General features: G+C 34.1%; 2 protein-coding genes across 2 annotated transcripts; one reads left to right on the top strand and one right to left on the bottom strand.

The window, feature by feature from the left end:
- The first annotated feature begins 1,622 nt into the window (after positions 1–1,622).
- Positions 1,623–6,890, top strand: LOC126713324 (receptor-like protein 31). Its single transcript, XM_050413057.1, has 6 exons — positions 1,623–1,958; positions 2,673–2,827; positions 3,110–3,327; positions 3,891–4,500; positions 5,234–5,740; positions 5,822–6,890. Exons 1-6 carry the CDS (start codon positions 1,789–1,791, stop codon positions 5,950–5,952), a joined length of 1,791 nt encoding a protein of 596 aa, XP_050269014.1. The 5' UTR covers positions 1,623–1,788; the 3' UTR covers positions 5,953–6,890.
- A 3,644-nt stretch (positions 6,891–10,534) lies between these two features.
- On the bottom strand, positions 10,535–18,372 carry LOC126713323 (long chain acyl-CoA synthetase 4-like). The gene is made up of 19 exons (XM_050413056.1): positions 18,164–18,372; positions 17,458–17,521; positions 17,247–17,336; positions 17,094–17,150; positions 16,312–16,360; positions 16,005–16,081; positions 15,768–15,807; positions 15,551–15,645; positions 15,046–15,213; positions 14,744–14,854; positions 14,582–14,669; positions 14,263–14,329; positions 13,239–13,314; positions 12,871–12,988; positions 12,496–12,741; positions 12,255–12,394; positions 11,562–11,744; positions 11,328–11,447; positions 10,535–10,830 (listed from the first exon to the last, which is right to left on the bottom strand). Exons 1-19 carry the CDS (start codon positions 18,313–18,315, stop codon positions 10,783–10,785), a joined length of 1,989 nt encoding a protein of 662 aa, XP_050269013.1. The 5' UTR covers positions 18,316–18,372; the 3' UTR covers positions 10,535–10,782.
- Between the last annotated feature and the right edge of the window lie 3,816 nt (positions 18,373–22,188).

The following is a 22,188-nucleotide window of genomic DNA, read 5'->3' as shown; positions in this document are numbered from 1 at the left end:
CACACTGCGCAGTCTCATCGAAGGACCATTGAACCGTGAAGAAGAGCATATAACTATTAAACAATGCTTTGACTCCAATCATGAGTGGAAAGCACAAAGCTTGTCATTTGAGATACTAGATCACATACTCAATGCCATTAAAGCAACTCCGTTGTCTTATAACCAAGAGACAGAAGATTCACTTCAATGGGCATATTCCAAGAATGGGTTCTTCTCTCTGAAATCAGCATATTTATTGGCAAGGGGTTTAAACCCTTTGAACCTTGACACTGTGTCGGTAGTGTGGGTGTGGAAAGTTGAAACATACCCCAAGATACAATTTTTTCTATGGCTATGTCTGCATAATAGTGTGCCTACCGGGGAAGTTCTGGGTTTAAGGGGTTTAAATCTTGACCCCATTTGTAGTTTATGCCACCAGAGCAATGAATCCATTGATCGCCTCCTAAAGGGTTGTGTAATAGACCAAGAATTCTGGTAGGAGCTGTAGTACCCACTTTGCATGAGGGAGACCTTCAAACTACCTCTTGGAGAATGGCTCGAGATCAACTACAAGAAAGACATCAAATCCAAGTGCATGGGCATCCCCCGGAAGGTTTTATTTCCTATAGGGGTGTGGCAAATATGGCTACACAGGAACAACTTTATTTTCAAGACGAGCAAGGTGGATTGGCTAAACTTTAAGAGGTGCATTAAAGAAAGTATAGAATTTTTCTTTATTGGCATGAACGCCAAGCTGCCTAAAGCCAAAACTATCGTTACAGTGGGATGGGAGAAGCCACCAGAGGGCTGGGCAAAGCTTAACTCAGACGGATTAGCTATTGGGAATCTTAGAAGGGCAGGGGGAGGAGGTGTGATCAAGAATCATGAAGGGGAATGGATGAAAGGCTATGCTAGGCCTCTTGGTTACACCAATAGTTGCATGGTAGAACTGTGGGCCTTAAGAGATGGCCTGATCTTGGCCAAAGAGATGGGACTGAATAATCTCATTATTGAACTTGATGCCTTAAGCGTAGTATTGCTCATGAACAATAATACTGCTAATCTGTTGATGGAACCATTATTAACTGATTGCAAGAACCTGGTGAGAGCGATACCCAACAAGCAGATAATTCATGCCTATCGGGAGGCCAAATAATGCGTTGATGTGTTGGCCAAATTGGGTGCAAGTAGTTTATCCTCTTTTGTTGTATTTTTGAATCCACCGCCGGTGGTGAAAAGTATTATAGCTTTTGATAAAGCTAACTTGCTATGTAACAGATTGGTTATTTCTTAGCTTAATGTAATTTCTATGGTTGACCAAAAAAAAAAAAAAAAAAAGACAATATTATTCTCTACATACACAAAAAAATTTCTCATTAATGTAAGATGAAGTCTTAATCTTTTCAAAAAAAAAAAAAAAAAGATGAAGTCTTAATCCAAAAGATAGACTCACAAATCCCTAAAAAAAAAAAAAAAAAAAAAAAAAGATCGTCTCACAAAGGCATCTTTCTCATAAATGTATTGTAGAATAATTTTTCACAATCATAGGAGTCCTCTATCCCAACATTTGTAATAAAAAATAAATTAAAATAAAAAACTTTTTTCTTGCCACCATTACTAATCGAGAATTTTAAATAATCCAAATCCTGGCTGCTTGGCGAAGAAGAATAGAAGAAGCACCAGCTGATCACAGTTGACATAAAGAGATAATAAGTAATAACTTCCTTCCCACGCATCAAAAATTACCAAACAACAAAAAAAGTCAAGGCTGAAGACCAAGAAAAGAAGTTCAGAACAGAGAGAGAGAGAATGGAGAGCGAATTGGTGAGACTGTGCATTGAAGCGGCGTGCGAGAACCGAGAGAGCGTAGAGAAATGGCGGAGGCAGAGGCGGAGTTTAGAGCGATTGCCATCTCACCTCGCCGACGCTCTTCTCCGCCACCTCATCCACCGTCGTCTCCTCTTTCCTTCATTACTAGAGTACCTCTTCCTCTTCTTTTCTTCTTTCAAAATTCTGAGTAATTTGAGTTATCACTGAATGAAATCGATGATAAACTCTCAAATTTTACCTTCATGTGTGCGATTATTCGAATCTGGACTCAGTTAGGGAGGAGATAATTTAGGATTTTTTACTGTATTATTAATCATTTTCTTTTCCTAGATTTTCTTGGCAATCAAACAGATCATTACGTTAGTGTTTGATTTTCATGCATCAGAGACTAGTGTGGTTCTTACTTGCTATATGTGTCTCATTTGTTAATCTGAAATTATTGTAGCTGAATTGATTTGTACTTTGCTTAGAATTAGGGTTTAGAATTTTTGGAAAATGAATCTATAAAAGTGAAGCCAGAAGATCATATAAATTTTTCTATAGCTTGTATTCGTGAATCGGAGGCAAAGAAAGAAAATTCAGATTGAGATTTTGGCATTTTTTTTTTGTTAGTTTCGGCCTTTCCGTATAACTCAACTCTCAAGTAGTTAAGCAAATCTTGGTTAAGATCATCATTCTGTTCATCACAACAAATTAGGAAACATAGGTTCTTATACAATATCGAATTTGTTTTCCTTTTGTCTTGTAAGATTGTAGTGTTTATCTTATTAAATTTGGTTACTGTAAGTTATTTATTTATTTATTTTATTTTTTAATACGTGCGAGATTGGTCTTTGCTAAACTAGATTTGGTTGGGATTGTAGAGTTTTCAAACATAGTGTGGAGAAGATTGATCTCGGAGGTGAGAACTCTGTGGATGCCGAATGGATGGCATATTTAGGAGCGTTTCGTTACTTGCGCTCTTTGAATGTTGCGGATTGCCATAAAGTTACTAGTTCAGCTCTTTGGCCTATTACAGGTATAGTTAACAAAAAAATTATCATATATTTGCAAGGAAGGGTTTTTTTGGGTCATATATGTATATGTAATGTTTCCTACCAATCACCTTCCCCAAACCCTGCAAAAATGGGAGCTTTGTGCACTGGGTATGACCTTTATAAGGTGCTAAGACATATTTGCCTTTAATTCTCCTAGATAGAAACTTGATTTATATGTTATTGTTTTCTAAATCCATGGTTTGACTTAATGACTGGGAATGCAAAGGATTCTTACATTTGGCCAACGTTTATGCTGTGTCTAGGGATGACTGGTTTAAAGGAGTTGGACCTTTCTAGATGCATGAAGGTTACTGATGCTGGCATTAGGCATATTATATCCATTTCAACGTTGGAAAAGTTGTACGTATCAGAAACAGGTCTCACCACAAATGGAGTAACACTTATCTCTTCACTTAAAAACTTGTCTCTCTTGGACTTGGGTGGTTTACCAGTGACTGATCAGGCACTGAGTTCACTTCAGGTACTTCATTGCGTTTTAATTTAATTTGTCAGATTTTTTATATTTAAAATTACATGGTATATAATTGTTTTCTCGTGTCTTTTTGTCCTTCTGGAACATGACTTATCCATGACCTTTGTTTGACATTCCATGCTTTTGTTTAACTTAAACCCAATATGCACATCAAACATCCTCAATATAAATGGATGTTTATTAGCTGAGTAGACAATAGTTTTCTGCTACAAAGAGCTAATGTGACATGATAAATGCATTCTAGAAATCAAGATGGTGTTCCGATTTTTGTGCGTCAATACTAGAGGGATCTCTTGAACATAGTTATTTGATCATTTGATTTCTTTGTCATAAGTATTTGCTTGTCCTCATTTAGGCAGGCCTAAAAGTAAATCAGTAATGTTTATGCACATTTTATTGGGTCTAATGTGTGGGATATTGGAGCTAGTTCAAATGTGTATTTTTTGCCGAATTGGCCTTTGAATTTCTGGAATTTCAGAATAATTTCTCACTTGCAATCAGTATTTTCATATTTAGAAAATCTGTATTGATTATATCTCTTGTTTTTTTAGGTACTTACAGAACTACAGTACCTTGACATTTGGGGAAGTGAAGTATCGAACAAAGGTGCTGCTGTTCTCCAAAAGTTCTCTAAGCTGAGTTTCCTTAATCTAACTTGGACAAATGTCACAAAGTTGCCAAATTTGCCATCTCTCAAATGCCTACACATGAGTAACTGTACCATTAGCTCTTTACTTGAAGGAGATGGGGGTAAACCTCCATTAAAAAAGCTTATTTTCTCTGGAGCTAAATTCGAAAATGAGGCTGAGGCCTTAATGCATATTGAAACGAGTTTTCTGTCCTTTTTGGATGCATCCAACTCTTCTCTTCAAAGATTCTGCTTCCTACCTAATATGGAAGCACTGAAACATTTGGATCTCAGCTCGAGCATTATGGGAGATGATTTAGTCAAACATGTTGCATGTATAGGAGCAAATTTGAGAAATCTAAATCTCAGCAAGACAAGAGTCAGCTCTGCTGGAGTTGGGATTTTAGCTGGACATCTTCCCAATCTCGAAATTCTGTCACTATCTTACACACCAATTGATGATGTTGCTGTCTCATATATCAGCATGATGCCTTTGTTGAGGGTTGTTGACTTAAGCAATACCAATGTTAAAGGTACAAATTATTCCGTACACTTGTTTTAAATAAAAAAAAAGGTGCATACCACAGCAGTGTGTTGTAGGCCCCTTGTATCAGAATGATGCTTGTACCTTTAGAACATGGTGTTCCTTAATCATATTTTTTATGTCACTAAATCATAGGATGTTCAGTATCATCTGAAAACCTAATCTGCTTCCCTTGCCCTGCTTGCTAAATGATCAACCATATGTGTGCATGCAAACACACCCATTGCCAACCACCCCCCCCCCCCTCTTGCTTTCCCATTGCAGGACAGTATAGGTTAAACAATGCTTGTAATATGGCAGTTGCTTATTGTGTACCTATTACTATTTGCACTAGGGCTTGTCTTGTGTTGGCTTGGATTGTCCATATGCCATTGTTTCTGTGCCAGTTCCTCGATGAATAGACAATTTTTATGATTTCAAAGATAACAACAAAGAAAAAAAGAAAACATAATAATACACTTCGTCAGCATGCGCACTAGCTCCCCTGTAATCCGCTTGTTGCAATTCTCAAACTACCTCATTTTTTGGATGATCAATGAGTTAAAGGATTTCTTTTATTGGCTGGGTGACTAATAGGTGTTACCAATTAAAAACTAAATATATGTCAATTATGTGGAATTTAACAAACCGAATATTCGTTACTTTCTTCTTCTTTTTTTCCTGATAATGTAACATCAAGTTCTTTCACTTGTACTTTGTAACGTCAAGTTTTTGTACTTCAGGTTTCATTCACCAGGAAGGTGCTGAGCCAGACTTTTTTCTCTCACTGAAAGCACTTGAAAGTCTCAATCATTTGGAAAGGTTGAATTTGGAGCAGACTCATGTCAGGGATGCAGCTCTTAAACCTTTATCAAGCTTCCAAGAGTTGAGAGACTTGTCTCTTGGAAGTGCTTCCCTTACAGATGTCTCCCTGCACTACCTGTCATCTCTCCCAAAGCTGACAAACCTTAGCATTCATGATGCTGTGTTGTCAAACAATGGGCTCTATTTATTCAATCCCTCAGCGACTCTAAAAAAGATGGATCTGTACGGTTGTTGGCTCTTGACTGAGGATGCTATTTTGTCATTCTGTAAAAAATATCCTCAAACTGAAGTAAGGCATGAACTTGTACATAATTTGCCATCAAACCCAAATGGCTCTACGAGTCCATCTCCATCACGATTAACATCAAGGACCTTGCTGGTGAACCAGAAGCAGGGGAATATAAGCATATCTCCAAGTTTTGTAGGTACGAATTTTTATTCATTAATTTTTCAGCTGCAGCTTCTTATAACCCTCCCTAATTTCATTTTCAATTGTTTTGAAATAGATCAAAGGTTGAAGTATGACAGAGAGGAGCTACTAGCACTGCGATATTCTTCTTTGTCTCTTGCAATTCCTCTTGATAGAGGCAGTACAACTTCCCAGTTGCTAATGAATCAAAGCTCTTCCATGTCGTAATTTACTGATATTATTTCCATAATCATAGCTGTTGCTCTCCTCCATCTGTTACCATGGAAAATGAAATTGAAGTGGATAACAGTAATGGCTCTAACAAAGCCTCTTCCTTCAAATGTATTCCCCTGGAGCTAAAACTGTCCATTGTGTCTGATCAAAAGGTCCAGACCTGGGAGAGCTAGAACTTAATTGAAATAGTCTTTACCATTGATTGGAGAAGTTCAACATGTTGGTGTGGTCCCTATGGTTTAACAAGAATAAATGGAAGATTGGTAAGCAAAAAAAATACTGCTTGTGAAAGTAGCTGAAGCAGCTCTGAACCTTCTCTAAGAATACCAAGAGGTTCAACACAACAGTGATCCCAAAGTGCTCACTCTGAGAACATTGGCAAGCTCTCCAAGCCGGTACCTACAATAAATTTTGACGGTTCCATTTTCAACAACATAACTACATCTAGGCACAATCATCTGAAGTGAGGGCGATGAAAGGTCATGGCATTAGCAAGCAAGAAAGACAATCCAGTTCAGAATTCAAAGATAGTGGAAACAATGGCAGCCCTTCAAGCAGTTATATTCGCACAAGAAGTTGGCTTCGAAGACAGTGTTGGAAGGAGATTCTCATATGATCATTTGAGCACTGCAAGAGGAGGCTCCATACACTTCACCACAGAGCCATTTGATAGGGCTTACAAAACAAAGGCTTTTCCGGAGCTAGTTGCTATGAGCTATGAGTTATCCCATGTGAAACGTGATGCGAATATGGCTGCCCATCATCTGGCTCGGCATGCATGCAATGTATATGAGCCGAGTGTCTGGCTGGAGGAAGCAGCAAGCTTCCTCTCAGCAAGCCTCCAAAATGATGTATTTGAATTCTAATGCATGGAAGTTTCGCTTTAAAAAAAATCATTATTTATACGAGTACGTTTCTATCAATTCCTACAATCCTCGGAGCATTGCCAATAGTATAGGTAAATTTGCACCTAAATTTTGGCTGTTTCAACATTAAAGGTCCATTTGGATAGAGGGGTTGAAAAGTAGGAAGATAGAAAATAGAGAGATGATAGGAAAGTTGGAAGATAGAAAAATTTTTAATTTTCCCTCATGTTATTAAGTTTGAGAGTAGAAAAGTGGAAATATAAAAAATGTAGTTTGTATAAATTTATTTTCATGCCTCTAATAGATAAAAACGAAAGTAACAAATTAGAATATGTTTATATATATATATATATATATATATAAAAGTGGGAAGACAGAAAAATTTTTAATTTTTCATTGTGTTATTTAGTTTGAGAGTAGAAAAGTGGAGATATAAAAAATGTAATTGGTATAAATTTACTTTTATGCCCCTAGTAAATAAATAAAAAGTAAAAAATTAGAATATATATATATATATATATATAGAAACACATGGATGAATAAAAAGAAAAAAAGAAAAAAAAAAGAACCAAATGAAAAGTATAGAAAATGACCAAAAAAACAAATAAATAAAGAAGGAAATTGTAAAATCCATTTTTTTGTCGCTTTCTATTGGCGGCTCAATGGTGGTGACTCCCGTAAGCTAGACAAAGGACTCGGTGAAGTTGGTTGCTAGCTAGAGTTTGAAGGGCTTAAGTACACAAGGAGATGGTAATAAAGTTGCTTACAGTTTAGCTAGGTTAGTTCTGACATTACCAAATTTTACTGTGTGGATGAAGGATGTTCTATTTCGCACTTTGCCTTTTGTTCAGGCTGATTTGGTCGCTCTTTAGTTTATTTCAATAAAAGTCTTCTTTCTCATTTAAAAAAAAAAAAAAAAAGTACACAAGGAGATAGGCTTGGAGGGTTTATAGTTATCCATATATTGCAATTATTCATGCCAGTGTAGTTTTCTGACGGGTGGTTAAAGGAGAGGTTTTTTCGCTGGGGTGATCAAGTTTTCTTCTTCAAAAACACGTCTTGGTGTTTTCGTGTGGTTTGATTTAGTTTCGCATTTACATCTGCATGCTTTAGATTGTTCTTAATCTTACTTGCAATATGAAACTTGTCTAAACACTTATATTAGACTAAGTTGTTAGTTTAATACTAAAAGTGATTAAGCTGTAAAACTTTGATTAAAGGGTCTAACTATTGTGCTATGGTGTTTCTAGCAGATTTCAGAAATTCAAAAAAAAAAAAAAAGGGAAAAGGACAAAAAACTAAAGAAGAAAATTAAAAAAGAAAAAAGAAAAGAAAAAGAAAACAGTTGACACATAACAGAAAATGACAAAACGGAAAAGGAAAAAAAAAATGAAAAAGTAGAAAACCCAACACATTGTACTGTTGTATACAGGTGTGCCACTGCAACTGGCTTCACCAATTTTTTTTTCCTCTCCTTCTTCCAACTAGGGGTGTGCTATGTGCATGGATCAAGTTGAGGAGTTTTTTCAACCCAACCCAACCCACTATAATGAGTTAAAAAAAATCCAACCCAACCCAACCCAACCCATCACCAGGGATGAAGCCAAGACTTGGAGTTTAGAGGGCAACTTTGCTATTGGCTGCGTGTAGCAGCTTTGAACTCCAGCTTTGCTGCTTAACCGTTAAGGGGTTTTATTTATTTATGTATTTTTGTATGTGTGTTTTTGATGTGTGTGTTGCTTCTAAGTAATGACAAAATCATTTCATTTTAAATTTTTTAAAGGGTCGGGTAGTTTGTTTTTGGTAAAATTGTTTAATTAAACGTAATTGTTTTTAGCTTTACTAATGGTAAGTTTTTTGTTGGGCTAATTTTTTTGGACTTGTATATTTTGTTTTAGATTTTAGATCTATAATTTTTTATTTATTTATTTTAAATCTGCAAACCTTTTTTTACAAATTGCTGATGTAATAAGTGGTTATTGATAAGTTAAAAATTGATGTAAGTTGTGGGCCTAGATGCTACCCAATAAATGATGTAGAAAATTTTGTGCTCATAGCATTACTTGTAAAAGAATTAATGATAATATTAAGGGGGAAAAGTGTAATTTTATAGAAAAAAAATTGCTATAATTAGTTCTTATGTAATACTAATATTAAAAAAAAAAAAAGGGGGGGGGGGGTGGGGGGTGGGAATTGCCCCCAAGGTCCAACTATGCCTTTGTCCTTGCCTATCACAGGGGTCCAACCCAACCCAACTCAATTCACATGAATCAAGTTAGACCCATGGGTTGGACAATTTTTTTTAATTATTATTATTATTATTATTATACAATTGAACATTAAAATAACATTGCCATAAATAAGAGCAAATTTATAATAAAATAATCATGAGCATAACACCAAACAAATACAAACTATATGAGGAAAACTTAGGGTTTGAGTTTTATTTGGGAAAATGGGCAAAAGACTAAATAACAAAATTATATAATATATTTTTTTAAATTTAAATATATATTAAATATAGGTGAGTCAAGCCGGATTAGGAAAATTTATGAATCTTGTGACCCAAACCCAACTTGACCCACTATTAAAAAAAATTTCATAATCCAACCCAACCCACCAATCCTTAAAAACTGACCCAACTAGGCTGGTTAAGTTGAATCGAGTTTGTTTTAGCAAATTAGCTGCGCACCCCTTACTTCCAACCAAACACCCACAAAAAACATTTTCTCTCCACTTTTTTCTCCTTTTTTTTTCCCTATCCTCTCTATTCTACCTCCAACTAAAAGAACCCTAAAGCTAACTACCTTTTCAAATACACTATCAACAACTTTCTTGTTCTTTTTAACCAGTAAAAGTTTAAAACATTATTATTACTTTTGTTCGGTTTTATTTCTTTTTCAACGGCTAGATCAAAGAATTTTTTTTTCTTAATTCTTTCTCTCCTCTACCCCTTTATCTTGTTCCTATATTCCTAAGTTGAGGGTCAAAGGCATTGCTTCCCAATACTCTTCTGCAAGAGAAATTGTCTTCATGCTTGCCTCCCTTAGCATTCAGGACTAAAGAGTCCCTCGCGATTGGAGCTGTAACAATACGAGCCATGATTGGCCATTACAAATCACTTGGGTGGGGTCGATTAGGGTGCTATGACATGCTTGCCTCCCTCGGTGTTCTGGTGCCACGACAGCACGCACCTTACAATGGGAGCTACAACAATACGAGCTTTGATTGGGTACTCTGAATCAGTTTGGGGGTCGATTAGGGTGCTACGATGACTTGCAACATTAGGAATTGGTGTTTTGTGACGAGTTCCTGGTTGATCTACGATCTACAACTAGGTTTGTTTGGAGTAGGTTGTGATTGATTTAGTTGTGGAGGAGCTTCTTGATTTGGGGATATGGTCATGTCATGGTTGTTTGATTCATGAGGGTTTGGATGGTTCAAGGGTGACAACATGGCCAAGTATTACATATTGATACTGTGACAATTGGAGAAAGAAAATATAAATAGAATAAGGTGGTGGAAACTGAAAATGCAGATGAGATAGATACATCATACAGTGACTCCAGTATGGGTGGTGGTTGTAGCTTTCAGCTTATCTGTGGGATGATATTGGTGAAAGACACCATGTTTTGAAGAAAACTATTTTGGCTATCTTGTTGAAGATGCCCAAACCCTAATGAGGTGCAGGATGAGGTAAGGAGAAGGGGTTAAGAACAAATTAGTCAAGAACTTTATTGTCCTTTATGAAAACATTAGCTTCATATACAAGAGTATGTTTATATCAATTCCAAGGGTCCCCCCTAAAGGAACTGCTCTTCATTAGATATATTTTAATTTTAATTTTATCAGATGGTATATGGATACCCATATATACAGTCGCAAGAATAAAAAGACTAAAGCAAAATGCAACGTGTTCGCTAAATGGGAGAAAATTCTAGCTCCAGAAGTGAATTCTTCACACACGGGAATTGTTTGCACTCTTGTACATGTTGTCAATCACATTCTGCGCAACAAAGACAATGAGTCATTAGTTTCATCGCCAAGGATCTTTTTCGATCTCATTGGGAAAAAAAAAAAAAAAAATCTTCTTAAATGTGAATTGGCATATAGAAATCAATTGAATAAGTGATGCATGAACTAAACAACTTGATGGATGAATCAAAACAAAACTTTTTATACCACCAAGCCTTCGTATATTAGCAAGCATAGTCTCAAAAGGCCCACAACCATGTAGGAAAAAAAAGGCAGCAGAAATTCTAATATTTGGTTTCTAGATGCATTATACTAAACTTTACAAACTGCATCTAGGATTAGGATATAGAGCACTGCCTCCGACCATGACATTCTGACATAACTTACATATGCTCCAAAAAACATAGATATTTCTTTTACTGTGAGTAAATCAGATCGTCCAGTTTTGCAAGTGTAAAAATCAGTCCTAAACTTAAATGGGAAGTTCACACAAACATGTAATGTGAGAGAGAGAGAGAGAGGAGTGACCTTGTAATATTTAAGCATCTGGGGCCTCTTTATTTTATATGTTGGTGTGATAAGGTCACGTTCTATGTCAAATGGCTCGGGTTCAAGGTGAACAGCTTTTATAATCTCAAATCCCTTCAACTGCAAACAACAAAAGTTAAGATTTACAAAGTGCTTAGTCATTGTAAGTCAGAAATTTATTCTTTAGTCAGTAAAGTGACAACAAAACACAGACTACTGAAAGAAAGTAGCAACCTTTTTTTCTTTAGCAACCTTTGTGAGCTCCCCAAGAATGTATTCTTTAGCCCTGGGATTTTCACAAATAGAATTGAAATCCCCAGTGACACTATTTTCTACAGCCCAACGTTCAAGTGCTTGCTTATTGGGGTTCACAACAGAGACTAGGAAGGACTCGAAGCTGTTTCCATAGACCCATATCTGAATTTGGAAGAGTAATAACAGTGTCAAAATAGTGCAGATTTCACTGGATGGATAAAAGCTGGAATTATACTTAGCCAACAAAACATCAAACCAAATCTTCGAAATCATATATGCTTGATAAAAAATATAAAAAGGATAACCTTAGAATTAAGTTACTATGAGATTGTTGTCACCTCTCTCCATTGTCTCCCCCAAAAGAGGTGACTGTATTAAGCATGCAAGTATATCATACTACGAAAAAGGTCAAGACACAAATCTTGCAGGTGTCTTGTATGTGAGATGTGGTTCAATAAGTAAAAATCAACATCATATGGACATGCTGACACTGTATAGCACTATAGTGTTTGTAACTATTATTCAATAACAGCTTTGCTAATTAGATTTGTGCAGGTGTCAAATGACAATGTCACAGACAGTATTGTAGTATCCACATTTTGCCTGCATACAACCAAAGAAAAGAGGAAAACAGAAGGATACACTAAAAAAAGTGCTCACTAAAAGGCATACCGAATCAATGGCAGAAACATTAACATAAATGTTCTCCAAGTTTTCAACGGCAACATATTCTCCTTGAGAAAGTTTAAAAATATTCTTCTTGCGGTCAATGATTTTCAAGCTTCCATCCTGTTGCCACTCACCAACATCCCCTGGTGCAAAGATCGTTACCAGCATGGTTAACTCATAAGCCAATTAATGATAAGTGACTAAACTAAAATCTAAAAGAGACACTGATATGATATGGTCAAACCTGTATGGAACCACCCATCAACCATGACCTCTTTGGTGAGGTCTTCACGTTTATAGTACCCTGAAAACAATGTTCTTCCTCTTACACATACTTCTCCTCGTGGTGTGTTAGAAAGGGCATCATATCCCATTTCAGGAACAGATTCTAGGCACACATCTACATTGGGTACTGGAGGGCCTACTGTGCCAAGCATTGGCATTTCATTTGGTAGTGACACAAATGTCCCCGCACAAGTTTCCGTCAGACCTACATTAACATTGATACAAAATAAAATGATCCATGTTCATCATGTAACCGAAACATGTAGACATTCAATGCAAGCACAAAAAGAAAAGAAGCCATTTAGTAAGCAACATGAATTAAAGATTGACATACCATATCCTTGAAGAACATGAGCACATGACACAACTCGCAGGAAAGCTTCTACATGAGCGGAAAGAGGTGCTGCTCCAGATAGAATAAGGCGTACCCTACCCCCCAACCCTTGCTTTACCTGAGGACATCACAAAAACCAATGAGATTCAACTGAGAAACTGGAGATAGATATAGATATTGTTAATTATGTCTAGAGGGGGAGCAGGAGGAAACCAAAGAATGTATCAAAGTGTGTATCTCCCTTTGAGACTCATGTACTTTTGGACACTTTGTGTTCATCATCATGAACATAAAGCGTATTTGATTTTCAATGAAATTAAATTACTAATTTATCAAAAACAAGAGTATAGAATGTGTGTATCCAGCACCTGACTAAAGACAAATTTGTCACAAATTGGAGATGCCTCTTCATGTTTACTCCCGTTCTGCATGTTATGATGCTTGCTGCAGCAGATAAAAAAAACATTTTACAAGAAAGGTTATAATCAGATCAAGAAACAACAATTAAGTGATCAACTGGGCACTTAAGAGAAGTAAATACAACTAAACTAAACTCAACAAAGCCTTAAACACACAACACATGTATGGACTAAATATAGCTGTAGATTTAAAGCAAACAATAATCCATGCAGAATGATCAAATAGATAGTAAAATTACAGAAGGATGGTGACACAGGACAACCAGAGCGAACTAAAAACAACAGGAAAATAAATGGATATGACCTAAGAGTCAGCACCTGGGCCTGGCTTAGAATCAACACCAAGCGGGAAAACCACTAGAAGTCAGCACCTAGGATGGACCTAGAGTTAGTACCAAACCAAAGAAAGACCAAATGACCATTTTTTTCATTCATCAAAACATCAACTATCTCCTCAAGGAGTACAATAGGTTGTCTATAAAGGATTGCTAAACCCTAGTTCTAATTGGCTAGGAAACCCTAATTGCCTTACTACAAAAACAACCTTGCATTCAAATTAAAATACTAATAGCCTAATAAACTACTAGGACCTAAAACATAAAAATACAATTGACTTGCAAACATAAATAATACTAAATAAAAATCTTCTTGCGTCTCCTGCATCAGATGGTTGGCACAAAATGAAATTAAACAAATAGAATGTCTAAGGTGAAAACATTGGTGAATTATCTGAAAGTCAACTGTAAGGATATACCATATGACTTACAGAAAAACAAAAGGCATGCACAAAGCACAAGTATATTTTATCTGAAAAAATGAAACTGTTAAGTGTTAACATATTCTTTCTTGATCTCTAGTATTTCCATTGGTGAGGAAATGTTTACTGCTTCATATCTGAGTTAGTAAACCCAAGGATACCTCTCTCTCTCTCTCTCTCTCATTATAAGACTTGAGATTATGAATTAGGACTTACAATGAGTATGCAAGATTGAAAAGCGTCTTTTTCAATAAGCCCCCTGAAGAAATCTTCAGATTCAATCCTGAAAATAAAACAGAGCATTTATTATATCTTGACAGTTGGAGATGCAAAATTGTTCATGCATTCATTTCACAAAACAACTGCACATAGAATAAAAAAGTAAAAAGCACAGTTCAGTTGCCCAACTTTAAACAATGCACATAGCAGGACATTTTTCTTACTGATATAACAAATTTTTCTGATTACTTTCCACACATGTACAAGAAGCAGAAACCAAACTCAATGGAACTTTCAGCCCAAACAGGAAGTTTACCTGAGTAAATTCTATCCAACACACGGGGGACAGCACAGAAAATTGTTGGTTTTAGCTCCCCAAGGTCCTCAACCAATAGTTTGACATCCTGCAAAAACGTCAATAAGTAATTATGACATTGAACTTCTATTGACTGAGAGAGTAATGCGTAATCATACTTACCCCACGCCAGAACCCAATTGAGGCCCCAGTTAAAATAAATAGCTCCTCAATCACCCGATCAAAGATATGAGCAAGAGGAAGATATGAAAGATACACATCTTTGTCGGTCAGCTAAAAAAGGAAAAAGAAAATGATGTGTGAGAAGTCAGTCAGGAAGATAAAAAGGATAAATCAAATTATATAGCAAAATGCATAAGCATCTCATGTCAAAAACTAAGTTCTACTCACTACATTTTTAAAGGATTTTTTCCCCATGTTTAAATAAATGAGATGTATATGTGTTAAGATGGGAGGGAAACCACCTTTTCATTAACACTCTCTAGAAGGCGCTTCACCCCAGCTAAAAGAGCAATAATGCTATCATTGGATATCATTACACCCTTGGGATCGCCTGTAGTTCCACTAGTATACATAATAGTACAGATGTCACTTTTCTTTTTCACAGGAAGATCAAATTGTTTACCTTCTCCCTGCAAAAAAAAGATATCCAAAACTTGAATCAGAACTAATAATTAAATACAAATAACAAGAGCATTGGACAAATCATTTCTGCAGGTTCATGAATAACAATGAATTAAAAAATTCTGCATTTCAAAAACATATAGAAATCTTACATTCCAGATTGACCTCTTTGCCTCAAATGCTAGAATTTGTGATTCCAATAGTAACATAGATGGTGATACAATTTGGTCCACAGAATAAGATAACTTATTTAAAATATTCACCCTAATAGTAGGTGGATTTTTTTTTTCTTGTATCAAAATTCATAACCATTTAACAAACACAAATATCAAATATATAACCTACCAGTTGCAAAAATTCATCCCATGAATATATCACCAATCCAAACTTCTCAACTTCCTCTCTTTGTTCGTGGGTAACCTTGCCAAAGCTCACAAGTGCTACATAATGAAATACATATAATTTATTCTTATTGGCATAAACATAAATAAAGGAATCTAAAAAGACAAGCCTAAGTGCCTAACTTCTTTTTTTTATAAATAAAAACATAATTCTAACTTACTTTTAAGGTACTGAGTTGTGCTAGGAAATGTTTTCAGCAGCTGAAAGGGCAAAGGAAAAGTCAATGAGAAGAACATTCTTAGCATACGAAATCGTAAAAGCTCCCAAAATGCCAACAACTTTTGCTATTACACCTTGTCAAGTATCAGCTAAGCATAGAATGACTAGGTAACTTTACGAAATGTGCCAAAAACAACTTTAATCAGAAATATGGATTTAAACACGGTAACAGGTGTACCTCAGGAATTTTTTTTTCTTCAGCAAAAGCAATTGAAACCTCTGCATGGTTTATAACAAATTCCACCGCACCAGCACCTAACCAGCAAATCAGAAGATATCAAACAGCTATGAACACAATATTGTACATAAGTTCAAGATTTAAGGGTAAATCATATAAATTGTCTAATTTTGGAAACAATGTTAAACACCTTACATATAAAAAACTATAAAAGTCCTCCTTAGTACCCTGAGTAAGAACTTGGGTTTGTCTATTAGTGAAATTTAATTGCATGTCCATGTAGAACTATTTAAGTGGAAATGCATACCTAAACTGTCATATAAAGGAACACAATAGAGCCCATGAGCATTGCAGGCCTGCAGTGGTTTTTCAGAGTTAAATCAAAATTTTCCAGAGAAAAAGCATGCATAATATTCTAGAAACAATAATAGTGAGTGACAAGGGACAGAATACAACAAACTGTATTAAGTTCCAGAAAATAAAACTAACTTTTTGTGAACGTTTTGCAACAATTAAAAGACTAAATGAAGATTAAAGAGGACTTCAGGTAACAACATTGATGACAAAAGTAAATTGAAGACAAAGGTGGTTCAAATAGACATTTAGCTGATCAGAAAAGTATCAGTTTAACCAATATCATTATCGGCTAGGAACAATGAAAGTCAGTGACAACTAAAGGACAGAGAACATCAAAAACTGGTATAAGTACCATAAAAAGGAACTAAGTTTTTGAGAGTGTTTTGCAACAATTAAAAGACTGAATGAAGATTAAATATGACTTCACAGGTAACAAAATTAACAACAAAAGTAAATTGAATAAAAAGGTGGATCACATAGCATGACAAATTTAACTAAATAGATATAATTTTCAGTAATCAAAATCATTATTGACCGAAACAAAAAGGGGAGAATAAATTTATTAAGGGCCATAAGCTTTGAGCAATTATAAAACAAAATAGGAGTGTGAAGTCCACCCAAGCTTTCTCATTTTAATTTGATAGTTATTACAACATATATCTTCTCTCATGACTGACATGGGGGAATCTGAAAAAAAAAAAAAATAAAATAAAAACTAATATTAAAAGGCACCTCCATGCTTATAATCCACTCTGCGCAGTTGGCACCATAAATACCACATTTCACTCCCTACAATCAAGCAATAAACAAATGTAAGCCTCACAAACACATAAACTACAAAGATGATACTTCAAGCAAACCATTTATCAAAAACCTAATACTTACTTCCCCCAAACCACAACTCCGCATTGCATTTCCAACTTTAATCACCAAGTCATATACTTCGTTATAAGTTTGCCACACATATTTACCAGGCTGCAATGATAGAAAGCCACAATATTACACCATAACTCAAAGTCAAACCAAGTCATATAACAACAAAAGCAATCCACACGCATAAATCATTCACAAGATCCAAATTTTTATTATTATTTACCTTCCCATTCACGGATTCCCGGCGACCAAGCATCGGATTATTCGGACATCTCTCTACGCTCATGCTGTAAAAAAACATGAAAATTTTCGAGTGATCATCATCTTCCTAAACTCAATTCAATTTCAAATTTTTAGTACTAACAAAAGCTATTATAGTAGTATTTAATGGAAAATTTATAGCAACAATATTTCTTCAAGAAAATGAAGTGCTTTGGACTGAATTTTTATTTATTTATTTATTTTTATTTCCAGCAATTTGATCAGGTTCTTAATTATACTGTGTTACAGAAATAAAGCTTGTTGAATATGCAATTGAAATTCTCAAAATTTTTGAATAGGAAGAGCTAGTATTTTGCTCAAATTAAAGCAATTAGATTCTGATACTAGTAATTAAAATTCCAAACACTATCTCTACATGCTATAACGAGAAAATGAAAATAGTGCAATAAATCCAATTCGAAATCAAAGTTCTGAAACCACGATAAATTATTAAAAAATAAAATAACTTTTTGTTATGAGAAACAAGCAGTCAACTTTTCGTCGCGAAAACGATTTGTCTATTTCGTTCCGTGTAGTTTTAAAACCAAAAAAATAATAATAATAATAATAAAAGAGAGAGAAAATTACAAAAGACTCTTTCTTTTCTTTTAATTTTCGTTTGTATTTTCCCGGATTTTCCGAGCAAACAAACAGAGAGAGAGACGTACCGAAACACGTCCCAGCAACTGTCCATTCCTTGAATCGGCGCAGGAAATCCATCTTTGGCGAACAAACTCCTGTACACAGGTCCTACGGATGGCCTTCCATCTTTAGCTTCCTTCGCTTTCTCCACCTCCACTAGATAGTTCTTCTGCGCCATTCTCTCTCTCTCTGCCTCTCTATCAGAGTCTGAGTTTTTCTTCTCACTGATAAAAATCTGAAATGAATGAAAAAGAGTTTTGTAACTTTATATTGAAATATATAAAAGGACAAATAGTCTTTTAAAAAAAAAGAAATAATATATAATAATTATATTAGGTGGCTGATGTGAACAGAAGAAATTATATATAATAATTATAATTATATTTGGTAATTATAATGATTATATTAGGTGGCATATTTGGTAAATGCGGTTTCTTTTCTGTTTTTATTTTTATTTTTTTAATTATAAAAAAATAATAATACATTAAAAAAATAATAATACTGCAAGAGTTTTGATGAGGTACGCTGAACTGAATTTTGACTTCTTCACGGAGACAGAGTCGTAAGCGACGGAGTTCACAGGCCACAGCCAATTAGGGTTTTTATTTCTTTTTAAAAATATATATATTCCTAAAGGTAATAATTAGATAAAGGATTTTTAGGTAAAACTGGTAGAGGATTGGTCAACAGAAATGTTGAATTCAAGTCTTGATAGGACTTTTCAATCTGGATTAGGTTTGAAGGTCTGAATAGGTGGTTCTCCACTGGATCAATCTATTTTTTAGGATAATTTGATAAATAAGAGATTGATTTAAATTATAAATGTCTTTTTTTTTGTAATATTAAGATTGTGTTTGGTATTGGCTCAAAAAGCCAGCTTCTTTTACTATTTAACTTATTTTTGTTATTATTTATGAGTCTCATTATACTTTTTAGTACTATTTATGGGTCTAACTGTATCATTTCAGTTACCTTTTAATTTTATTTACAGTATTATCAGCAAAAAATTTTCAGTTTCAATTAAATAAATTGTTCCTAAATAGACTATAAGAAATCACAGTTAAGCGATTTTTGGATCTACACGAATGGGAAGATTATTTGAAAATTGAGATTAAAATTGATTTTTTTTTTTTTTTTTGCACAAATTTTGCACAACTTCATTTTAAAAAAAAAAAATTTCTCAATTCTCAACATTTTTTTTTTTTTGGGAGAATCTTCTCAATTCTCAACATGGTAGGTAAGATTAATTATTATTATAATTATAAATAAGTCATCATACGTCTAGAAAAGATTGTCTTGATTTTTAAATCAATCCAAATTGAGCTCTCGTGAGTCATGAGTCAAATAGTGTATATATATATATATATATATATATATATAAGTCAATTATTCCTTCTGTCTCAATTTATTTGTCCTATTTGAAAAGTCAATTTTTTTAAGGAAACATCATTTATTGTTTTGTCTGCCTTATAAAAATGAATAAGTTTTCAAAACTACCCTAAATAAATTTATCAGCTTTTTAAAAAAAAGTTACCCTTAATGAGACAACTAAAAAGGTGCTCCAATTAATTTTTTTTTTTTAAATATTAGTAAGTTTTCTTTTCAAATAGTTTTAAAAATAAAGTAGGGATATAATAGGAACATTAGTAAACTAATAATTTTTATTTTTAGAAACAGGACAATATTTTGGGACATTCCAAAATAGAATAGAGAACAAGCAAAATGGAATGGAGGTAGTATGTGGGTTCCAGTTAGCTCAACTGGTAAAGTCTCTGATTGTTGTATAAGAGATCTGAGGTTCATTTCCCGTCTACACCAAAAACTGATTGGTGTCTTGGTCTGATGTCTTGGTCTGATAATATAATATTAATATTAATATTATATTAATATTAATATTATATTAATATTAATCTTAATATAATATTAATTTTTTAAATGACATAACACTATTTATGTGTACCATACCATTTAAAACTCAATTTTACTTAATAAATTTTAAATGATGTGTTGTCCATATGATAAGTTGTTAATAGTAGATACAATAATAATGTCATTGGTAGACTAAGATGAGAACCAATAAAAATCTAATAATTCAATTGTTATGAAAATTATTTGTGTCTTAACATTATTCAAAATTATTTGAATTCATACAAATAGAGAGAAACTTTGTTCAATTATTTGTGAAAGAGTGGTGTTATGATGAGGGGTGTGAGCAATCATCTTACCATGTGCCATTTTTTTTTTTAAGAAACAAGGGTGTCTAGAGTTTTTTGAACATCTGACAATTCTCTCAAGTGTGTATACCTTGAATTGGTTGAATATACATAATTTTACACTTTATTTGAAAATTTGTGTGCATTAACTATATAGAATTGTGTATGTTGAATATATAAAATTGTGTACGTTCTTTTGAAAAATTGTATACATTGAGTTTACAAAATTGTTTACATTCTTTGATGGTTTGGATATTGAATGTATAGATTTTACACTCTCAGTAATTTGCGAAGATAAATGTCTACATGTAAAAAAATTGTGTACATTGAATATACAGACTTGAGCATTTGACAATTTTCTCAGGTGTGTGTACCTTGAATATACAGTAGAAATAACATGTCCAATTCGACACAATGGGTGCTATTTTTGCTTTCTATCTCTCTTCTAATTCTATCCTCTATCCCATATTTCTCCTTATTCTCTCTCCTATTTTCTTGCAAATTCGGCATCATGCATTTTTTTCTACACAATTCTGCTGTCTAGGTACCAGATTTCACCTTTCTTCTCATTCAACAAAAAAATTTGAACAATGCGTATATAGCCTATAAACTCTTGTTTGAGTAATGTTTAGCCAAAACACTCCAAAAAGTTGTGTACGTTGATTATACATAATTTGTAAAATTGTATACATCCTTTGAAGGTTTGGATAGTAAATATACAGATCTTACTCTCAGTAATTTATGAATAAAAATGTTCATACATTGAAAAATTGTGCACGTTGAATATACAAAATTGTGTACATTCTTTGAAAAATTATATACATCAAATATACATAATTTGATAATTAGGTATATTGAGTATTCTTTGAAAAATTGTGTACGTTGAATATGCAAAATTGTGTAAATTCTTAGAAAAATTTGTACATTAAATATACAGAATTGTGAAAATTCTTAGAAAAATTGTATTTGTTTGAATATATAGAATTATGAACATTATGTGAAAAGTTGTGCATATTTAAAATGTAGATTATGTACATTGAATATGTTAGGACATATGTGAATCATGTTAGGAACATATGTCAATATAGAATTGGCTAATCCTTTGACAAAACGCACTGTACTTGTAATTGAGTAGATCTAGGATATGTTTAATATTTCAAGGAACAAAGTTTCAAGATTAAGTGTGTGAGAGTGCCTTTTTCTTTAGCACACAGGCCTAAGGATCCTGGGCCAAATAATTATAGTTTGGTGGACTGGGCTTTGGTTCACCGCAGCTAAAGGGCTGTTTAAGAACCAAGTGGTGCATAGGGCATATTTCCTACAATACACATAAACTAGCAAACGAGAATATTTGTATTGAACAACAATGAAAACAGCAAAAGGAATGGAAAGTAATCAGGAAATACACAAAGCAATTGTTAGGGATCCTCAAATTAATAAGAAATACTTCATTAGTTTTTCTTTATTATGGTTACAATGTGCTCACTAAGACGTGATACAAGGTTCAAATAGGTTCAAAAATTACAGACTTAGATGTCTATCCAAGCCTTTAAGACTTGTAAAGTTTGAATCCTTTTGAATCCAAGTATGTGTTATAGTGGCTGTTTCTGGGATACCGGGAGATATTTTACTACTTTCTTTGAGTTTTTCGATAGAACTTTCTCAAAGATTCTGTTGTGATTTTCTATTGCTTTCTCACACCAAATTCCTCCCCTTTTGCCAGCTGCTTTCCCCCCTTTTTATTGTGTTATTCTAAAGTCCCGAGGAACTATTGATTTCCCTATTTTGCTCCTTGGGTACCAGAGCCCGTTTTGTGCCCATCACCCAGAAGATTGAGC

Source organism: Quercus robur, chromosome 2, assembly GCF_932294415.1.
Source record: "Quercus robur chromosome 2, dhQueRobu3.1, whole genome shotgun sequence".
In the NCBI taxonomy this organism is placed as follows: domain Eukaryota; kingdom Viridiplantae; phylum Streptophyta; class Magnoliopsida; order Fagales; family Fagaceae; genus Quercus; species Quercus robur.
This window is presented reverse-complemented; position numbering and strand designations above follow the sequence as displayed.

Coding starts and splice junctions, on each gene's coding strand:
- LOC126713324 (XM_050413057.1), top strand. CDS start 1,789: ATGGAGAGCGAATTGGTGAGACTGTGCATTGAAGCGGCGTGCGAGAAC. Junction 1,959..2,672: donor CTCTTTCCTTCATTACTAGA/GTACCTCTTCCT, acceptor TTGGGATTGTAG/AGTTTTCAAACATAGTGTGG. Junction 3,328..3,890: donor AGGCACTGAGTTCACTTCAG/GTACTTCATTGC, acceptor TTGTTTTTTTAG/GTACTTACAGAACTACAGTA.
- LOC126713323 (XM_050413056.1), bottom strand. CDS start 18,315: ATGGCGCAGAAGAACTATCTAGTGGAGGTGGAGAAAGCGAAGGAAGCT. Junction 13,315..14,262: donor TTCAATCTTGCATACTCATT/GTAAGTCCTAAT, acceptor TATCTGCTGCAG/CAAGCATCATAACATGCAGA. Junction 12,395..12,495: donor TGATGGGTGGTTCCATACAG/GTTTGACCATAT, acceptor TCTTTGCACCAG/GGGATGTTGGTGAGTGGCAA.